The sequence below is a fragment of the Lates calcarifer genome, linkage group LG15, assembly GCF_001640805.2.
Source record: "Lates calcarifer isolate ASB-BC8 linkage group LG15, TLL_Latcal_v3, whole genome shotgun sequence".
Classification (NCBI taxonomy): domain Eukaryota; kingdom Metazoa; phylum Chordata; class Actinopteri; family Centropomidae; genus Lates; species Lates calcarifer.
In genome coordinates this window covers 259,312-277,545 of record NC_066847.1, presented here as the reverse complement: position 1 = coordinate 277,545, position 18,234 = coordinate 259,312, and the positions used below count along the sequence as shown (strand labels likewise).

At 43.6% G+C, this 18,234-nt stretch overlaps 2 protein-coding genes across 2 annotated transcripts; one reads left to right on the top strand and one right to left on the bottom strand.

The window, feature by feature from the left end:
* Window positions 1–1,726: 1,726 nt before the first annotated feature.
* si:ch73-139j3.4 (CD82 antigen) lies at window positions 1,727–6,102 on the bottom strand. The gene is made up of 8 exons (XM_018678795.2): window positions 5,677–6,102; window positions 4,497–4,575; window positions 3,775–3,887; window positions 3,335–3,409; window positions 3,049–3,144; window positions 2,766–2,963; window positions 2,599–2,682; window positions 1,727–2,453 (listed from the first exon to the last, which is right to left on the bottom strand). The coding sequence occupies exons 1-8, from the start codon at window positions 5,740–5,742 to the stop codon at window positions 2,175–2,177; spliced, it is 990 nt and encodes a 329-aa protein (XP_018534311.1). The 5' UTR covers window positions 5,743–6,102; the 3' UTR covers window positions 1,727–2,174.
* A 10,570-nt stretch (window positions 6,103–16,672) lies between these two features.
* Window positions 16,673–18,180, top strand: LOC127143366 (cocaine- and amphetamine-regulated transcript protein). Its single transcript, XM_051076383.1, has 4 exons — window positions 16,673–16,676; window positions 17,378–17,478; window positions 17,605–17,688; window positions 17,778–18,180. The coding sequence occupies exons 1-4, from the start codon at window positions 16,673–16,675 to the stop codon at window positions 17,883–17,885; spliced, it is 297 nt and encodes a 98-aa protein (XP_050932340.1). The 3' UTR covers window positions 17,886–18,180.
* Window positions 18,181–18,234: the final 54 nt, after the last annotated feature.

Below are 18,234 nucleotides of genomic sequence, written 5' to 3'. Positions count from 1 at the left end.
AGATCCTCTGGATCTGGTTCTGACCTGTGTCTGTGTTTGTGGTTTCAGGACAACTCACACGAGGACTCTGCAGGATGTCCCTCCTCCTCCTCCACTCCAGACTTTAATGCCGTGCGTAAATCCATGCAGTGTGTTCAGTGCTGGAGCCAGCAGGTGGCAGCGCTGCGCAGATAACACACAGCACTGAACACTGTGGGACCTGCTGTCCTCTCTGATCTGACCTGAGTCCCCACAAGTCACTTTGACTTCAATTCAAATGTAGTTTTTAGACTGAATCATGTGAAGACTTTAGAGAGAAGTTTGGTTTCTACATGATAATGAGAAGATTCTTAATCCTTATTTATTTTTCACTTTAACTTGAACTTTTATACTGAAAATGAGCTTTAATCTTCACATTCAATCATCAGGAAACACTTAAGAGTTTAAAGAATAAGATATGAGATATACTTTATTCATAGATTCAAATCTATTTTCTCAGTAAATCTAGTTCTCATCCACAAAAGCAGAATTACTATTGAAAAATCTCTTTCTTAATTGAATGGATCACAGTGTTATGTTATTTATAACCACATATTTACCAAAGTTTATCTTTAGTTGATTTTCGCTGTGGCTCCTTTTGTATTTATTTATATTTTAAATCACTGATTTCTGATGCTTATTTATGATCAATCTGCTGTAACACTCTGCATGAACACCAGGGGGCACTGCTGATAGTTTTATACTGTTGTATTAATACACTCATGCACAAGATTTTGTCAACTTCAGTTTTTTAATATATTTATATTTCATATATTTTAATTTGTTTAATTGATTTTGTTTTTAATTAAAGTTTTGAATAAAATAAAAATAAAAAGTCTGGGAGCCTCAGTGTCACTGTAGTATGATCTGAGCGCCCCCCTCAGGCTGTGAGGGGGACTACAGCTGCCATTTTTAGTTGTAACTTGTTATTATCAGTGTGTCCTGAGGGGGGCGCTGCAGGACCAGAATCATTTAAATATAACAGGTTCAGTCAGCAGGTTTTAACAGCTGACTGACTCAGAGCTGAACAGAAACCAGCCTCTGATTTAAAGACTTAGTGATGTTGAGCTAACAGATAACATGCTAACATTAGCCAATCATAAAAACCTTCTCAGCTAGCTTAGCTAGACAACAATGTGAAATTGAAATCAGCTTAGCTTACTAAGATAGCTAGCTTAGCTTATTCTACTAAGCTACCTAGCTGGACCCACCTGAGCTTACTTGATCTGTATTTCCTTGAAGCTCCTCTGGGTCCTGATGTTTTGAAATTGAGAAGAGACTGCTAGCTGAGGGCTTGCTAAGCTAGCTGAGAAGGGCACTAGGTGACATTGTGGAGGAAAAACTTCCTTTAAGAGGCAGAAACCTCAGGCAACAACAAACTAAACTAAAACACATTAATAACCGTCTGGATTTGCTGATTTCAATTTCACATTGTCGTCAGGACACAGAGAAGCTTCAAGGAAAGACATATAAAGTAAGTCCAGGTGGGTCCAGCTAGGTTGGTGAAAAGGTTTTTATGATTGGCTAATGTTAGCATGTTATCTGTTAGCTCAACATCACCAAGTCTTTAAAACAGAGACTGGTTTCTGTTCAGCTCTGAGTCAGTCAGCTGTTAAAACCTGCTGACTCATAACCAGTCAAGTTGATTCAGGTTGAGTCAAGTTGATTTGAGTTGAGTAGAGTGGAGTGAGTCGAGTCGAGTCCCCCATGGCTGAAAACAATTGAAGCACTGAGCAGAGCAACGTGTTTTATTAGATTATAATGATTTTTTCTGTCCACCGTAAAAAGTCTTTATGACGGTAAAACTAAATCAAATATTTAAACCAAAGACTCCATCAGTTCACAGCTGCTCTGTTTGTGTAAAATATTCTGGAGGTTTTTTTAACTAAAAGTTTCTTCTAATTTCAGTTTGACTTATTTGGGATTTCCAGCGGAATTTAGAATAAAGTTGTGTGAGTTTGAACAAAATTTGGCTCAGACGACAGGTGTGTCGGTACTGACGGAAGTTAGAGTTGCAGCAGGTGAAGGTGGAGCTGTTTTACTGTCAGATCATTTAATCAGTAATAATACATCATGACTGATTAGTTGTTTAAAGGTTGTCAATAAATGTAGTTCAGTAAAAAGTTCAGTATTTCCTTCTCAAAGCCTCAGTCCTGCTAGTAGCCCTGAGTCGGCTCCACGTACACCTGGCTGTGGTTGTCATAGTGATAAGTGAGGTGGGAGGGGTTGTCATGGTAATGTGATGGGTCGTTGGGGTCTATATGAACACCATCAGAGTCTATGTAGGCATAGTTCTGCTCCCCGTAGTCCAGGTCGTCTGTGGGTGCGTGGTCCAGGTGGGCGTGGCCAGAATCAAACAGCTCATTGGATCTTTTCAAAGAGGTTTTTCTGCCGAGGGCACGGTACAGGTCGACCATGAACCCAAACTGTAACACCTGGAGAGAGACGCATCGATGTGAAGACATTAAAGGATCAGTCCTTTCAGCGCCCCCCAGAGGTTGCTGCTCCCACTACAACCTGAAATGTAAAACCTAACACTTCCTGTGTTTTCTAAGTGGACACAGACTGTGGTTTTCTCACCTGGATTAAGATGAGGCTGACGTCCATGCCAATGATGGTCAGAGCGTTTTCCTGCAGCCAATCACTGAGCATCTGTTTACAGCCCTGCGACAACAAACAGACATTATTATTTTAATTCCCAGACAGTTTGTTTTTACATAAACATTGATGATCACCTGAGTTTGTACCTGATCGTACGAGCTGTTTCCTCGTCCGTATGGTGGCTCGCTGAAGCTCGGCAGCTCGGAGCACCAGGGCGAGTCAGAGCTGCGACGGTACGAGCTGAAACAGGAACAGGGCAGAACGTCTGGACCGGTCAGGTTCAGACTGTCGATGTAAGAGTTCCTCAGCCAATCAGAAGGCGTCGTCTTACCACAGCACTTCCCCTGTCAACAGCCAATCAATCAGTCATGATGAGAATCCGTCAATAAATCAATCAATGCAGGAATAGAACCAGCAACCTTCACTCACATAGCGCTGTACGTTGTCCATCAGCGTGTCCTGACTGCTGCTGTTTCCGTACTCAACGATGATCTGATCCACAGCTGCTTCCAGACTCTGTCCAATCTGATCACAACAAACATCTCTGATACAGGTGTTCACTGTGATTTACCTGTGTCAGGTAACCATCAAACACTGACCGCTCCCTACTGAACAAAACTATGAGGAATCAGGGAGCGACAGCTGGAGATTTCCAGGTGTTTGGACATGTCAGAGTCTGCAGGTGTTGCAGGTATTTATTCTACAGACGTCTCACCTTGTTTCTGTTGATGAGCAGCAGCAGCGTGATGAACAGCTGACCCAGGAACAGGATGACGAGGAAGCCCAGGTACTGAGGAGGAACAATCACAGTTATATCAGGTGTTACAGGTGGAACAGGTGCAACAGGTATCAGGTGTTACAGGTGTTGTGTCAGGTGCTACAGGTGTTGTTACAGGTGTTACAGGTATTGTGTCAGGTATATCAAGTGTTACAGGTGTCACAGGTGTTGTATCAGGTGTTACAGGTATTGTGTCAGGTGTTACAGGTGTTGTTACGGGTGTTATAGGTGTTGTTTCAGGTGTGTCGGGTGTTTCAGGTGTTGTATCAGGTGTCACAGGTGTTACAGGTGCTGTGTCAGGTGTTATAGGTGTTACAGGTGTTGTATCAGGTGTTACAGGTGTTGTGTCAGGTATATCAGGTGTTGTTGTGACTCACTATCAGCAGCAGGAATCTGTTTTCTCCGTTTGCTCCAATACATCCAACAACACTGACCGCTGTCACCACTCCACCAATCAGCAACAGCCCTGCTGCCACTGTACGCAACTCCACTGAACACACACAAACACACACACACTGTTATCTTAGCTTAGCACAAAGACTGGAGGCAAAGGGAAACTGTTAGCCTAGCACCTTAAAAAGAGTCTACTTCACATGTTGTAGTTGTTAACATCACACAGATCACCATGAAAAACATCTTAAAATTCAGTTTCAAACACTGAGGATCATCTCTGAAATCCTGAACTCACACTGCTGTGTTTGTCAGTCCATTATTAATGATTCAATCTGATGAATTAATTAATGATCTGTGTTGTCTTTGTCATTAACAGATTTACCTGAGCTACCTGTTGTATGATGTAACTTCTGTAAAATCTGGATGGAAATGCATGCTTTTATTTTGTTGTGTAATCAGGAAATGATGTCACCCAGGTAGGAAGTGTGTTCACCAGGTGTTGTTAGTGGGACATGTTAATGTGGAGGATCCATCTTCATCCTGTTCAACAGGTGTGTGTTTACTGGTGAGCTGCTGTTTAATCAGTCACCTGTCAGAGGTGAATGTTACCTGTGCAGGTTTTTCTGTGTGAGGGGGAGGAGTTTTCATTCATTCATGTTGCTACCTGTACACTCCCCTCTCAGGTGAGTGTACCTGAAGTAGTTACCTGAGGAGAGGACGTTCAGGAAGCTTCCTGTGTCGAACAGGATCCAGATGGCACAGCCGGCCACACTCAGACCCAGAGCCTGCACAGAGGTCAAAGGTCAGACTCTTCACCTGTTTACACATGTGAATTCAGGTGTCTCTGTTTCACACCTGCAGGAAATGATCTGCTCACACATGGACTCAGTCTGACTCTACACCTGTCTGTTAAACACCTGTCCAGGTGATATAAAGACATGAAGTTCAGCTTCACACACATTAACATCATCTTTAGGAAATGTAGAAATGTTCTGCAGAAATATCTGATTGATGATAATTGATAACTGATAACAGGAGGTATTTTGTCACAGAGCCTGTGGGTTATTGTAGTTCACAGAAGTTAAATGAAGTGATGAATCATCTGGAGAATAAAACAGATGAACACATGAAGAAATGTTCTGATGATTTCATTAAATAAAGTTGAAATGTTTCTTTAAACAGATGTGACAGTCTGACAGCTGCAGCTCGTTTGTTTTTCCTCCTCGTGTTTCTGTTCATGTTTCATTTCAATAACCGATCAATGATCAATATTTCACCACAAATCTTCTCGACGACCCCTCAGATTTATCTTGTGACCCTTTAGAGGGTCCTGACCCCCAGGTTGGGAACCAGTGGTCTAAACTACCTGCAGCTGAAGGATCAGTGATCTGATCAGAGGAAACACAGCATAAATCTATAATCTATAATCTATAATCTATGATCTATAACTCAAACAGTCTCAGGGCCTTTCTCCTGCACGAGTACTTTTACTTTCAGTACATTTTACTGATGATACCTGTGTACTTTTACCTGAGAGTACTTCCTCCTCCTGCTTCACACCTGCTCAGGTGTTTCTGTCTCATCATCATCATCATCACTTCTCTGTTGTGATTTTACAGTTTAAATCAGTTTTTATTCCCACAGAGAAACTTTCAGCTCCAACGTGACAAAGTTTTTATTTTGATTTATTTTCTGACTGAGTCAGTTTGTGTCTGAGCTGAAAGAATCAAGTGTTGAAAGAGAAGAGAGAAGAGAACAGCCTGAGCTCTGCTGTCCTGTCGGCAAATTATCATCATCATCCTTATTATCGTTATTATTCTGATTATTAGTAGTATTATTAATATTATTATTATTAATATGGAGGAGTTACTGTGACGTGTCCTCACCAGGAAGAGAGAGTTAAAAACTGCAGAGCCAAACTTCAGCAGCTGAATCTTCAGCTCCAGCTTCATCTCTTCACTGTACGTCCACAAGATTCAGATTCTGGTTCAGGTCCAGGCTGGTCTCATCAGTTCTGGTTCTGTTCAGGTGTCTGTTGCTCGTGTTTCACTGAGTCTCCTCTGAAAAACACCTGAGATCAGAGTTCACTTCCTCATTGTCTCTAAACATTAAACTGATCGGACTGTTTCCATGGAGACACACACACACATATACACACACACACACACACACACACACACACACACACACACACACACACACACACAGACACACACACACACACACACACACACAGATAGACAGACAGGTAACGCTCCGCTCATGCCTCTGGGGTCGTGTACTGTGTTGAAGTAGCTGGAAACTGACCAGGAACAAGGAAACAGACTGAGAACCAGGAACAGTTCAGTCACTGTAATCCTGTCACTGTTCATGTGATCATCCTTTGAGCTCCGTGAGGTACCTGAACACATCACCAACACTGCTTTGAGTAAAATACGACCAGAGGAATTTTTCCATCATCCTTATTTTCCTTGAATCCCCTCAAGGACCTGTGGCAGGTCTTGGGGGGGCCCCTAGAGGGTCCTCAGACCTCAGTGTGGGAACCCCTGGCTGCAGTTAATGAGGAAGACAAACAGTCAGCGTGACCTTTGACCCCTGGAGCCGAGGAGAAAGACATTACAGTCTCACAGAGGTCAGAGGTCGCAGCTTGGCCTCGTTCCCACGTTCATCACCAGCGACGTGTTTTTACGGCCAGGCAGACGGCCAATCAGCTTCAGACCTCTGCCTGGTTACCACGGCGACACCTGATCTCTGATGACTTTATGTGGAACAGTCTGAGACCATGGATGTATAATAAGACCTGGACACAGTGCTACTCAGCACGGCAGCCATTTTCTTTCCCAGTGGCCACTCGTGGTACTGCAACGAAAAATCCCTGAAAGTGTTTTCTCCTACATTTTAAATTCATCAGCTTATAATGTGATCGATTATCTTTTATCTTTGGTGACTCATTACAGCTCATTAAACGTGTCATTCATTCAAAACAGCCACATTTATTTATTTATTGGAGCCTTAAACTGTCTCAGTGTGGTAAATCCTCCTCACGTAGAGGATCAGGACGGACCTGGATCTGGACCTGCAGTTCTTCTGCCTGAAGCTCTGATAATACTAAGAAATAACGTTCACCGATCTTAAAACTCATCTCCCCGTCTTTACCAATCAGAGGCGGTTGCTAGGCGGACCAGAATCGACCGGCCAATCAGCGTTTTTCCGCCAAAGTTAGGTGACGTATGTTGTCATCGGCTGCGACCTGCCTCGTCATTGGTCCTGACCTTCAGGGAGGAGCTCAGAGAGGCGGAGAAACGAAGCCGGAACATAGATTTAAACCAGCGTTTGAGCCGCTGCCTCCATTTGTCAGTGAGGTCTGGATGATGGATGAGCTCTAATGACACATCCCATAATAATCATAATAATAATAGAAATAATAATGATACATCCATGGTCTGGATGTTAAAACAAACTGTGGAGCTGCTGTTTGTCGAACACAGGAGAGACTGGAGACTGAACACACCTGCGACGCGAAGGTAAGGCTAACAGTTAGCGGCTAACGTTAGCATTAGTGTTATCGGAGAGCGTTAGCATTAGCATTACCTTGTGATGATATCTTTTCATTGTCGTCTTTATATCGCTTGGTTACTGTGTGTGTGTGTGTGTGTGTGTGTGTGTGTGTGTGTGTGTGTGTTCATCTGTGTGTCCCAGCTCCGTTAGCTTCTCTTCACTCACACACACTCCACTGCTTCTTTGTAATGCTGAGCTCCATCTCGGTCAGTTTGAGTCAGTTTATGGAGGATTATCATGTCGCTGTTACAGCATCTGCTCATGTTCAGCTTCTCTGGGGATGTTTTGCATCATATTGTGTCTTTGTTGTTTTGCGTCTTTGTAGTTTTGTGTTTATTATGCCGTTGTTCAGTTTAACTGGTGATCCTGCTAATCCACTCAGAGCAATAATCCACTGCCACAATAGTTCAGAATAATCACCCACAGGCCTGATGTTCATTAGTCACTCAGTAAATAACTAGCATTGTTGTGTTATTTATAAAGCAGTAGCACATTTCTAATTAAAGGTCTATGAAATACACACTAAACCTAATAAATGAATCAGAATCAAATATCTGAGAAACAACTTGCTAAAAACTCTGTGTTACATTGTGTCTGTGGGTGGACGTCACTCACTGTGTGACAGTAACTCAAACCACAGCTTCTCACTGCAGCTTGTTTCATTCTTATATTCTACATTTAGTTTGAATTAAAATGACCTGTTTTTGAGCCTATAAGAGAGAAACCCTTATAAGCTTCAAAACAGGTCATTTTAATTCTCCTCAGGTGAGGCTCAACATTCAGCTTTGGGGCCCCCTGGTGGCTGCTGATGCTCCATGCATCTGCATAGAGCAAGAATCGGCGGCTGTGACCACTAGAACATCCTCCAGGACCTGGACTTTTCTCAAGGACCTGTGAAACCACACCTGAAATCTAAAATCATATAAACAGATTTAAATAATATCAGTTAATCAATACATGTAACACACACACACACACACACACACACACACACACACACAGGTCTGTGAGCTGTGTGTTTCTCAGCAGGGAGAATTCCTGACAGGCAGGTCCATCCATCACCCTGCTGCCCCACTGCATGCTGGGAGTTCTCAGTGGGAACTCTGGGAGTGTAAATCTGCTGAGGAGAAAAACCTGATTGATTTTACTGTAGAGGAGGAGGAGGGAGTACTCTGACATTTACTGCAGTAAAACTACTAATACTGCTGTGGAGAAATACTCTGTTACAAGTAAAAGTCCTGCCTTCAATATACTGTACTGATTCTGTAGGATGATGTGGACTCTGACCTGTGGGGGGCGCTGCAGACTCTGACCAACAAAACATTTAGACTAAAAACCTGAGGATTTATCTGCTGTTTTATTCATTGTGTTTGTTGTAGTTTTCACCTGTAGTGAGCTGAGCTAGACTTTACTCTCAGTGGTTTGTTATCAGGACATTTGTTCTGTGTCCTCTTCCTCCTCATCAGGAACCTGAATCAAACTGTAGTGACCCAGTCAGCCTCCAGCAGAGAGGTCAGAGGTCAGAGGTCGACTGAAGCTGAGGCCCCAGTCACTGTTGGACTGAGAGTTTCTCCTCTCTCACTTTGTCCTGTTGATCCTCGATGATCTGACTCCTCTCTCCTCACTGAGGAGGTTCTACTGGGTCTTCATGTGGTTCTAATGGTCTCTGAGGAGGTTCTAGTGTGATGGGTCTGTAGGAGATCTCAGGGGTTCTTCAGGAGGTTGAACATGTCTGACAGCGTTTCAGATGAATGTTGTTCATCCAGGAGGTTTAATAAAGTTTGAATGAAGCTGAGACGGAGCAGCTCACTGACTGTGAAAGGGTTAAATCAGAATACCCTCCCTCCCCCTCTCCCCCCGCCCCTCTCCTCTCCCCCTCTCTCTCCCTCTCTCTCTCCTCAGTCAGTGTCTGTCTCTCGTCCAGGATGAACGTGTTGCTCTCTCTCTCTCTCTGCTTTGTTCTGCTGGTCCTGATCTGCTGTGGTGAGTGACCTCTGACCTCTGACACACCTGTGGTCAGATCAGACCTGATTACAGACTTTTGTATTGATCCTATGATCAGCTGATCACGTCTTTATCAGTTTCTGTTTTTCAGTTTATTTTGTGTTGTTTTGTTTCGTCTGTTGTTCCACAGTAAAAATCATTGATGCAGAGACAAAGGTTTTGACTCGGTGACTGTTTCTGTTGTAGGATTCTTTATCCAAACTAAAGCATGGAGTTGTTCCTTAAACTCACATTTTATTGTTCATGATTTATTGGTGAGAATATTCAGTATGTAGTGGATCTTTAGGAGGCTGTTGGACAGAACCTGTTAGAACATGTTGAACAGAATTTTTCCACAACCGTCAACAAAACAAAGGGATTTTATTCTCAAACGTGAGTTGTTTAGTCAAATGAACCATTTTCCAGTTTATTTAGATTGTTTTTTTTGTGTTTATCATCGAACCGAACCCTGATGATTCATCTCCTCTGACACTCTTTAAACACAAACTGATTTGTCTCAGGTCCAGATCAGGAAACTCTGATGTGTAAGTTTGTATTCAGCTGCTGAACTGAAGTGAAACTAAAGAAGCGTTCTGCCGTTGTTTGGCTCTGACGGCTGCTGACAGGTTTCCCTCCGGGCGCTGGGTTCAGTTCAGCCTGTCCAGACCTGAACCTGCTGCACAGACACGATCCGTCTCGTTGGACGTGTTGTCAGGTCGTTTCTGTTCAGACGTGAAGCTGCGGAGGGAAAGTGAAACACTTTCTCCTCATGTTCATCAGCTGATCCGTCTGTGGGAGAGACACGAACACGACGGACAGAGCTCATGCTGTGGATGAATATTCTTAATAATAAATATCCTGAAGGTGAATCATCTTCCACTGAACTAAACTCTTCCAGGTCATTTGATCTTCAGATGTGAGCAGCACTGATCTGTGACTGAAACCACATCAGACCTGATTGTCCTGTGACTGTTTGGTCCTGATCTCATTTCCTGTCGTATTCACAGAACATCCTCTGGTTTCTTCTCCAACTGTCCGACTTTAAACACATGAACTTCACCACTTAGTGGTTGAAAACGTCTCTGAGCTGTCAACACCTCTGTGGTCTTTCTGTGCTCTGGATGAATGAATGAATGAATGAATGAATGAATGTTGCAGTGATGATATAACGTCATTGAGTTGTATGGATGTTTGGATGGAGCTGATTGGTTGGAGGAGATGAACAGCTGGTGGAAAGAAAAGCTTCTTGTACAGTAGCTCTAACTCTAACCAGCCACTGTTACTAAACTGCATCAGTAATGATCCAGGTGTATAATCAGGTGCAGGTTCGATTCCCGGCTCCTCAGTCTGAGCTGAAGTGAGACTCTCTGTGTTAGCTTCATGTACAGAGCAGGTGCTGTATCAGTGTGTATAGCAGTCAGTGTAGCGTGAAGCTTTGAGTGGTCGATACGACCACAACAAACTTCAGTCATTCACTGCAGAACAACAGCAGATAACAGCTAGACTAAGTTGAGCGCTGTCATTAGTGCTGAAGGTAGCTCCTCCCCCTGCGGTCGGTCCAAACGGAGAACGAGTCTGTGATCCTGAACTAAGTCCTCATACGACCTCAGACTGACAAAGACAAAATGAACTGAGACAGTGTACAACCAACCAACAACAGAAACCAACAGCTGCAGACACAAACATGCTAATTAGGTGCTAATCAGATGCTAATCATCCATGATGACGTCCACAGAAACAGCTGAGAGTGTACATGTTGCTGCTGCTAACGTTAGCTTGTCTGTAGCTGCTGGAGTGCGTTTGGCTTCAGCAGATGTGGTGTTGTTGTTCTCCTCCTCACTAACAACATTGTTTTTGTTTTCTGGAAGCTTGAGAGAGAATTCAGGTCTTCTTTCCTTAAATTAGATTTCCACTGTGGTTTCAGGTTTAAAGGTTTCACAGCAGCAGCTCGGTGAGTTTAATCAGTCAGAGTCACTTTCAATAACTTCAGGAGAATTTAAAAATCCTAATCTTTATCTCTGAAGGGACCAAACTGTCTTTATAAGAGTTAAAGGAGCAGGACAACATTTCAGAGCCTGTTTCTCCTCTGACTGATGGGGCTCTGTCCCCCGCAGATTCCTTCTGTGTTGAATCATGAAACTTTATCTGCTGGATGTGATCAGACAGAAACACAGCTGCTCTGTTTCACCAAGAAAACCCCGACAACATGAGGCTTGTTGTTCTTTACAGCAGATTCCACTGAGCTCAGCAGAATCAGAGCCAACATGATCAGGAGTCAGTCGCTCAGTTTACCTCCAGCTCCGTCTTTATTTCTCTGTGTGAGATGAAGAGACGACATTTTCACCTCAGAGTCTGATAAACACCAGCTGCTGCTCTCAGTTGATTTTTACAATCAATACAGTTTTTATTTCCAATATAAGATAGTGATGTAATACCAAGAGCTACAGTCGACAAAATCATAAAAAACAAACAAAACACAAGAGCACACATCTTGGAGCTCTTCCTCTCACCATGTCTGTAGATTTACCAGAGTCAAAGAAAGAACCTGCGTCTACACTTAGAACTGGATGTTTTGCCACATATCATCGTCCAGGTGGGACACAACATCTTCCTCCCAAGACATTTCACTCTCCAGAGCAGGAATGATAAGAAACATTTGATTGTATGTATAACTTTAAATTTTCTTCCTTGGTAAAGAAGCTTTCAATAGTATTTTATACCAATCACTCTTATGTATTGGTATGGACTGGGAGTAAATTACGTCCTAATTTTTAATTGAGTCCCACCTACAAAGAGATTTATAGAGATTTCAGCATCTTTCCTCCTCAGTTTCAGTCTGCAGCAGCTGATTTAACAAACCTCTGTTTAACGTCACTGTAAACATCAGAGAACCACGATTAAACATATTAAATACATGCACACAGATGTTACTGAGTTAAGACATCACGTATCTGTAACTTAAACTCAACAAGTCGTCCGACCTAAACGACCACACAGGTCACTTGTTACAGGATACCAGGTGTTTCATCGTCATGGTAACGGTGATAAATAGATGGTTAATGTTGTGTGATGGTCTCAGAGGTGAACACGGTGCAGGGACGTGTCAGTGAACCAGGAAGCTGCTCAGATCACGTCCTGTGTTAGAACCTGCAGTGGTTCTCTGTGATGAGTAAAGAGCTGCATCGTCTGCATAGAGGAGGATTCTGGATGTACACTCAGGGTGTACAGGTCATTAAATCAGACGTCCCTCTAAACACATCATGGAATTAGTTCTCAGGTTTTCCAAATTAACAGTAGACTAATGAAATAATGCAGGTGACTCTGACTGATGCTCAGGTTGAACTTTGAGTCACGTCTTCAGGTTAGGGTTAGGGTCCTCTGATTCATCGTAACAGAGTCACAGCTCAGATTCTGGCCTTTCTTTTCTGAAATGTCTCGTACAGACCCAGACCTCCCCCTGGTCTGTAAATCAGCTGTAGACATGAATTTACAGGATATCAGACTGATCCTTCACATCTCAGTGAAACTGTTGACAGTCTCCTCTTTCTGTTTTGAGTCTCTGAGCTCTGACTGCAGGCGAGTCCCGACTCGTGCCTCACCCTCACCGTCTGTTCAGAGCCACCATTTTATCTGGAGTTCACTCAGAGAGGAAGAGGCTGAACAATGCATCCATCATCATCATCCATCAGATCTGCTGCATCTGTTCTCTGCAGCCTGATGAAGAAACCTGTTTCACATGAACAACAGTGAATGAGCCTCAGCGACTGTGACGCTGATGATTTAAAGCCTGAGGTGAACTTTTATTTCTGTTTCACCTCCTCCCACTCACCTCCTCCCACAGGGAGTCATTGTGGAACTTCAAGTTATTGTGCAACATACGGAGGAGTTTTCAAAAACAAAAAGATTATTTATACATTAATGAGTCATTTTAAATGTTTTCAGTTTCATTTCAGCTTTAGTTTTTAAATGTTCAGTTTCCAGTTTGATTCCTTCTGTTCTACACAGATACATTAAAAATAGTAAAGTGCTCTTTATTTATCCCACTCGTTTTCAGCTTCTAGCCTACATTTCCCATGAGCCACCTGTGGATTGTGGTCTCAGTTAGAGCAAGTAGCACCTAAAGGCTGTGGAACATTCAGGCTGTCTGTTCCATAGAGAACCAAACATCAGCCTCCTGTTCAGCCTCCTCCTGACCTCACACATTTACATCGGAGGTTGGAGGTCAGAGGTCAGAGTTGGGAGCAACGTCTCCTGTCGACCATGTTCCTGTTAAGAAGTCAGTAAAACATGGACGCTCACAGGAGTGAAGCAGTAAAAACACAGGAAGTGAATCATGTTACCAAAGGTCCCACAGGTCCACTGAGGTTTTACAGCTCTGTGTGTGTGTGTGTGTGTGTGTGTGTGTGTGTGTGTGTGTGTGTGTGTGTGTGTGTGTGTGTGTGTGTGTGTGTGTGTGTAATCTGAGCTGGATGTTTCAGTCTCTTCAGTATATCACCAGGACTGGGCATGAGGTCAGAGGTCACATCTGAAACCCTCAGTCTGCTTTAGTTTTCTCTTGAAACCAGATTCTTCTTCAGTGAAAGTTCATTGAACTCTGGAGCTGTAGCTGTTGGTCATTTTAACTGATGTGTATTTTACAAAGTTCTAGCTTAGCACAATGCCTGGAATCAAAGGGAAACTGTTAGCCTCCGCTAAACTACATGTTGATTTGTTTTTCCCTCCACAGGAAACGTAGGAGGTCAAGAAGAAGAAGATTATTATGACGCCACACCGACGCCGGACTACGACTACAACGCCACCTTCGAATACTACTATGGTAACACCAACACTACAGTATACAGCAGTATCTGTACTGTAGTATCTGTAGTACAATTACTGTAAAAAGTAACAGCAGTATCTTTAGTACTGACAGTAGTACTGACAGTAGTACTGACAGTAGTACTGACAGCAGTATCTGTGTCCTGCAGTGACTGGTGAAGCAGGCGTTTACATTGAAAACAACAAGGTGAGAAATCTTCTTCTATTAAATCATTTCTCTGTTTAGATGTTGTTGTTGTTGTTTTTGTTGTCTCAGAACTGTTGTCTCTCTCTGAGACTGATTTGTGTGTGTGACCTCCTGACCTCTGTGTGACCTCTGTGTGACCCCCTCAGGCTGCAGGGATTGGTTGGTTGACCCCAGTGCTCCTGCTGGGATTGGCTGTCCATCGGATCTGGAACTGATGGAGGGCGGAGCCAATCAGCCGTGTGAAGGTTCAGAATGACCCAGGTGAACTGCAACACCTGAACACAGCACCTGAACACAGCACCTGAACACAGCACCTGAACACAGCACCTGAACACAGCACCTGAACACAGCACCTGAGCCTCAGAGGAAGTCACTGAGCTGCTGTTTGGACACATTCACACCTGAATGTGTTACTGAGTTCACTACTACTACTTCTTCTTCTTCTTCTTCTTCTTCTTCTTCTTCTTCTTCTTTAACTGTAACTTAACAACAACAACCTGGAAACACGAGGAGGAGGATTCACTGTCTCCTCTGACCTCATCTTATTTTACTCAGAGTCAAAATAACTTTATTCATACAGAAGAGTTCAGACAAGAGGAGGAAACCAACAGGGTTAAAGCAGATCAATGATCCCAGTGTGGATTCAGGAGGATCTGAGGGTTTCTATCGCCCAGTTTGACCTTTGACCCTCAGGTCAGAGTTGAAGCAGCTTCCAGGCTCAGTTTTATGAAACATGTCTTTGTTTGTTTGTGAGCTGAAGAAACTCTGAATATGAAACATCTGGAAACATCTGTGATGAGTCTGTTGGACTGACTCACCTCCACCTGTCTCCTGCAGGTCCCTGACCTCCGATCAGCTGACCACCCTCAGGACCAAACCAGCGGCTGATCGATACCTGATCACTGTCTGATCAGTTCTGTTACCACGGCAACATCTGAGCCACACTCCATGTTTTCTATGTTTGATTTCTGTAATAAACGATTTGACTCAGACGTCTGTAATCGATCAGTGATCAATGAGTCCTGTCAGTGAGCTGCTGCCACCTGCTGGACCATCAATCAAACTGCAGTCAACGTCCTGGAAAACCTGGAAAAAAATCCACTAGCGTTTGGATTCAACAGGAAATCTGAAATTTAAAAAAACATCTAAACTAGACTGTCTCAGTCCTGGTCCTGGTCCAGGTCCAGGTCCTCTGGGTTGAGGCGTCTCTCTGCAGACGTCCTGTGACGCAGCTGATCTCAGCTCTGTGACGTTTCTTCTCATTAATTCCTCCTAAATCAGGAGAAGCTTATGTTTGTTGTGGACGTTAGGAGATTATCTGTTTATGTAAGTGACACGATTCAGACACTGACGACACCTGAACAACAGGTAACAACAGGTCTGACTCTGCAGGACCTGGATGACTGTCTACAGTCCAGTAAAGTTCCGGTTCTGTTCTTAGATCAACCTTAACAACCAGGTCACATGGTTCATCATATAAAATCAGTCTCTAATGAACTGGTTCCGTTCAGGATTCTTGCACCTTGGTTCTGTCCAGAGACCCGGTCCAGGTCTCCTTCAGTCCAGATCAGAACCAGAGTGATCAGTGATGAACTGTTATCACTGCAGCTCCTCTCCATCCTCTCTGTCACACCTGGAGAATGGGACACGTCCACTGATGATGTCACTGCTCACACCTGAACACTTGATGTTCTTTGGTTCCATCTGAGAACCGACTCAGATTCAGGATCAGGATCAGGAACCAGACCAGAACCTGATCCATGTTGGTGGAGACCCACCAGACATTCAGGATGTAATAACTCCTCTGGCGCCACTGTCAGGTTGCATATTGATGTGTCCAGTTGTTTGGTTCCCATCATCCTCAGCTGTGGTCTGTTTGGTGAAGATGTTTCTTGTAGCGCCACCATCAGGACAAACTGATCTTCAAACTAAGAATAAAAATAGTATAAAACAGTATAACGTTATAATCTGACGCATTTCTTCTTCTAATCTGTATCTTTGAGAAAACCCTGGCATACAAAAAAACCATAAAACGTGCGGTTCGATCTGGAAATCTGTGCTATGTCTTTAACGTAACGATTTTAGTAACCACAACAACATAAATCGCGAAAAACTGCAGAAATGAATGGGAAGTTCTTTTGAAAATGATCAAACCCACTCCTCTTTGGAGCCACATTATTTCCTCATACTTTCACATAGAAACATGGTTGAAACTTTAAACAGGTCACATGACCTGAGCCTGTTTTCAGTTAAATCTTCATGTTGATAGCTGTTATAGTTTTTATAAAATCACAGTTTAAATTTTATGTTTTTATTTTACCGTGTCAGAGTTTATAATGGGTGTGTACTGTGCGGAATGTTCTGACATCACGTGTGACATCATCACTCTAACTGCCATCTCTGAACATTTTAAGACAAAAATCTGATTCAAACCTCTTTTAATTCCCACAGTTTCCAACCTACACAGACACTTTCTATATGAAGACGTAGAGAAATGTGTCCTCTCTCACCCAGTGTGACTCCCATTGTCACATGACTCACAGTTTGTGAATAAATCTCCTCCAAACACAGAGAGCGCTGACCCACAGTCCCATAGACTGCCATGTTAAACTGAGCTCTGAAGCTCTGTTTTAAAACTGTGACGGAGCCTAAACCGTAAACAGGACGTCCACATATAAAACATCAGAGTCTTCACTGAAGCTCTGTGGAGCTCACAGTGAAGAAATATTAAAGATAGGACTTATAGTTTTAGAGCTGTGAGGGTTTGTTTGATGAGAAGTTTTTACTTATGAGCTGGGATAGAGAGTGATCTGAGGGAAGCTGTAATAACTGATCCTGAGTCAGTGACTGTGTCTGACAGTCAGCTCATCAGGTGAGTACAGAGTACAGAGCAGGTCTCAGGTCAGATCTCAGGTTCAATCCCATTAAGCTGTTTTCCCTATCACTGTGTTTGTTGCATAAGAAGCAGCAGGTTAATCTGAGCGTGTGCAGACAGCAGCTCTCACCTGCTTCACTCTGGACTTTACCTGTGTGATGAACAGACCGACCTCCCTCCTGCTCCTGCTCCTGCCTCCTCCTCCTCCTCCTCCTCCTCCTGCCTCAGGCCTCAGGATGGACAGAGGAGACAGACGACAGAGAGCTGGTCAGTACTGTTTACTCTGAGGAGGGGGGGGGTTCATCCATTCATCAGAGCTGAAGTTAGAACAAGTCAACTCTAACCTGTCTGTCCCTCTCTCTCCTGTCTGTCTGTCTCTAACCTGTCTGTCAGCTGTCTGTCCTCCAGTCCGTCCTGGAGAAGCTTCAGAGCAGGAAGTTGTCGTCGTTGGACAGGAGACAGAGTCATCTGCCGACAGTGAGACAGACTTCAGAATGAAACTGTTTAACACACAGACTGTAGAGAGACACTCTGACCTGTCTGTCTCTAACCTGTCTGTCTCTCAGTGTGAGGTGGGGGCGTCGTGCTTGGTGAAGAAAGGTCCTCGGTTTGGTCGTCTCTGTGACTGTCCCCGACCGTCCACCTGCAACTTCTTCTTCCTCAGATGTCTCTGACCTTCATCATCATCATCCTCCTCATCATCGTCCACCTGTGTCTCACCTCAGTTCTTCACCTGCTGACCCCCCTGTCCCTGTCCAGACCTGGACCAGGACTGATCAGCTGATCATTGATTAGTTAAATGATGTCCTGTGGTGATCTCCTAATCTGTAGTCCATAAACTCTGGAGCCTACATCTCCCATGATGCACCTGGACAGAGTGATAATCACTGTTTGTCGCCTTTAATCTCTTGATTTTCTGATTCATGTGAACTCAGGTTTTATTTTGAAATAAAATTTGATCAGAGTTTTTCCTCTGGTTTCGCTTGTTGTAGTTTAAACCAGACTCAGTGCTTTTAACTCAAC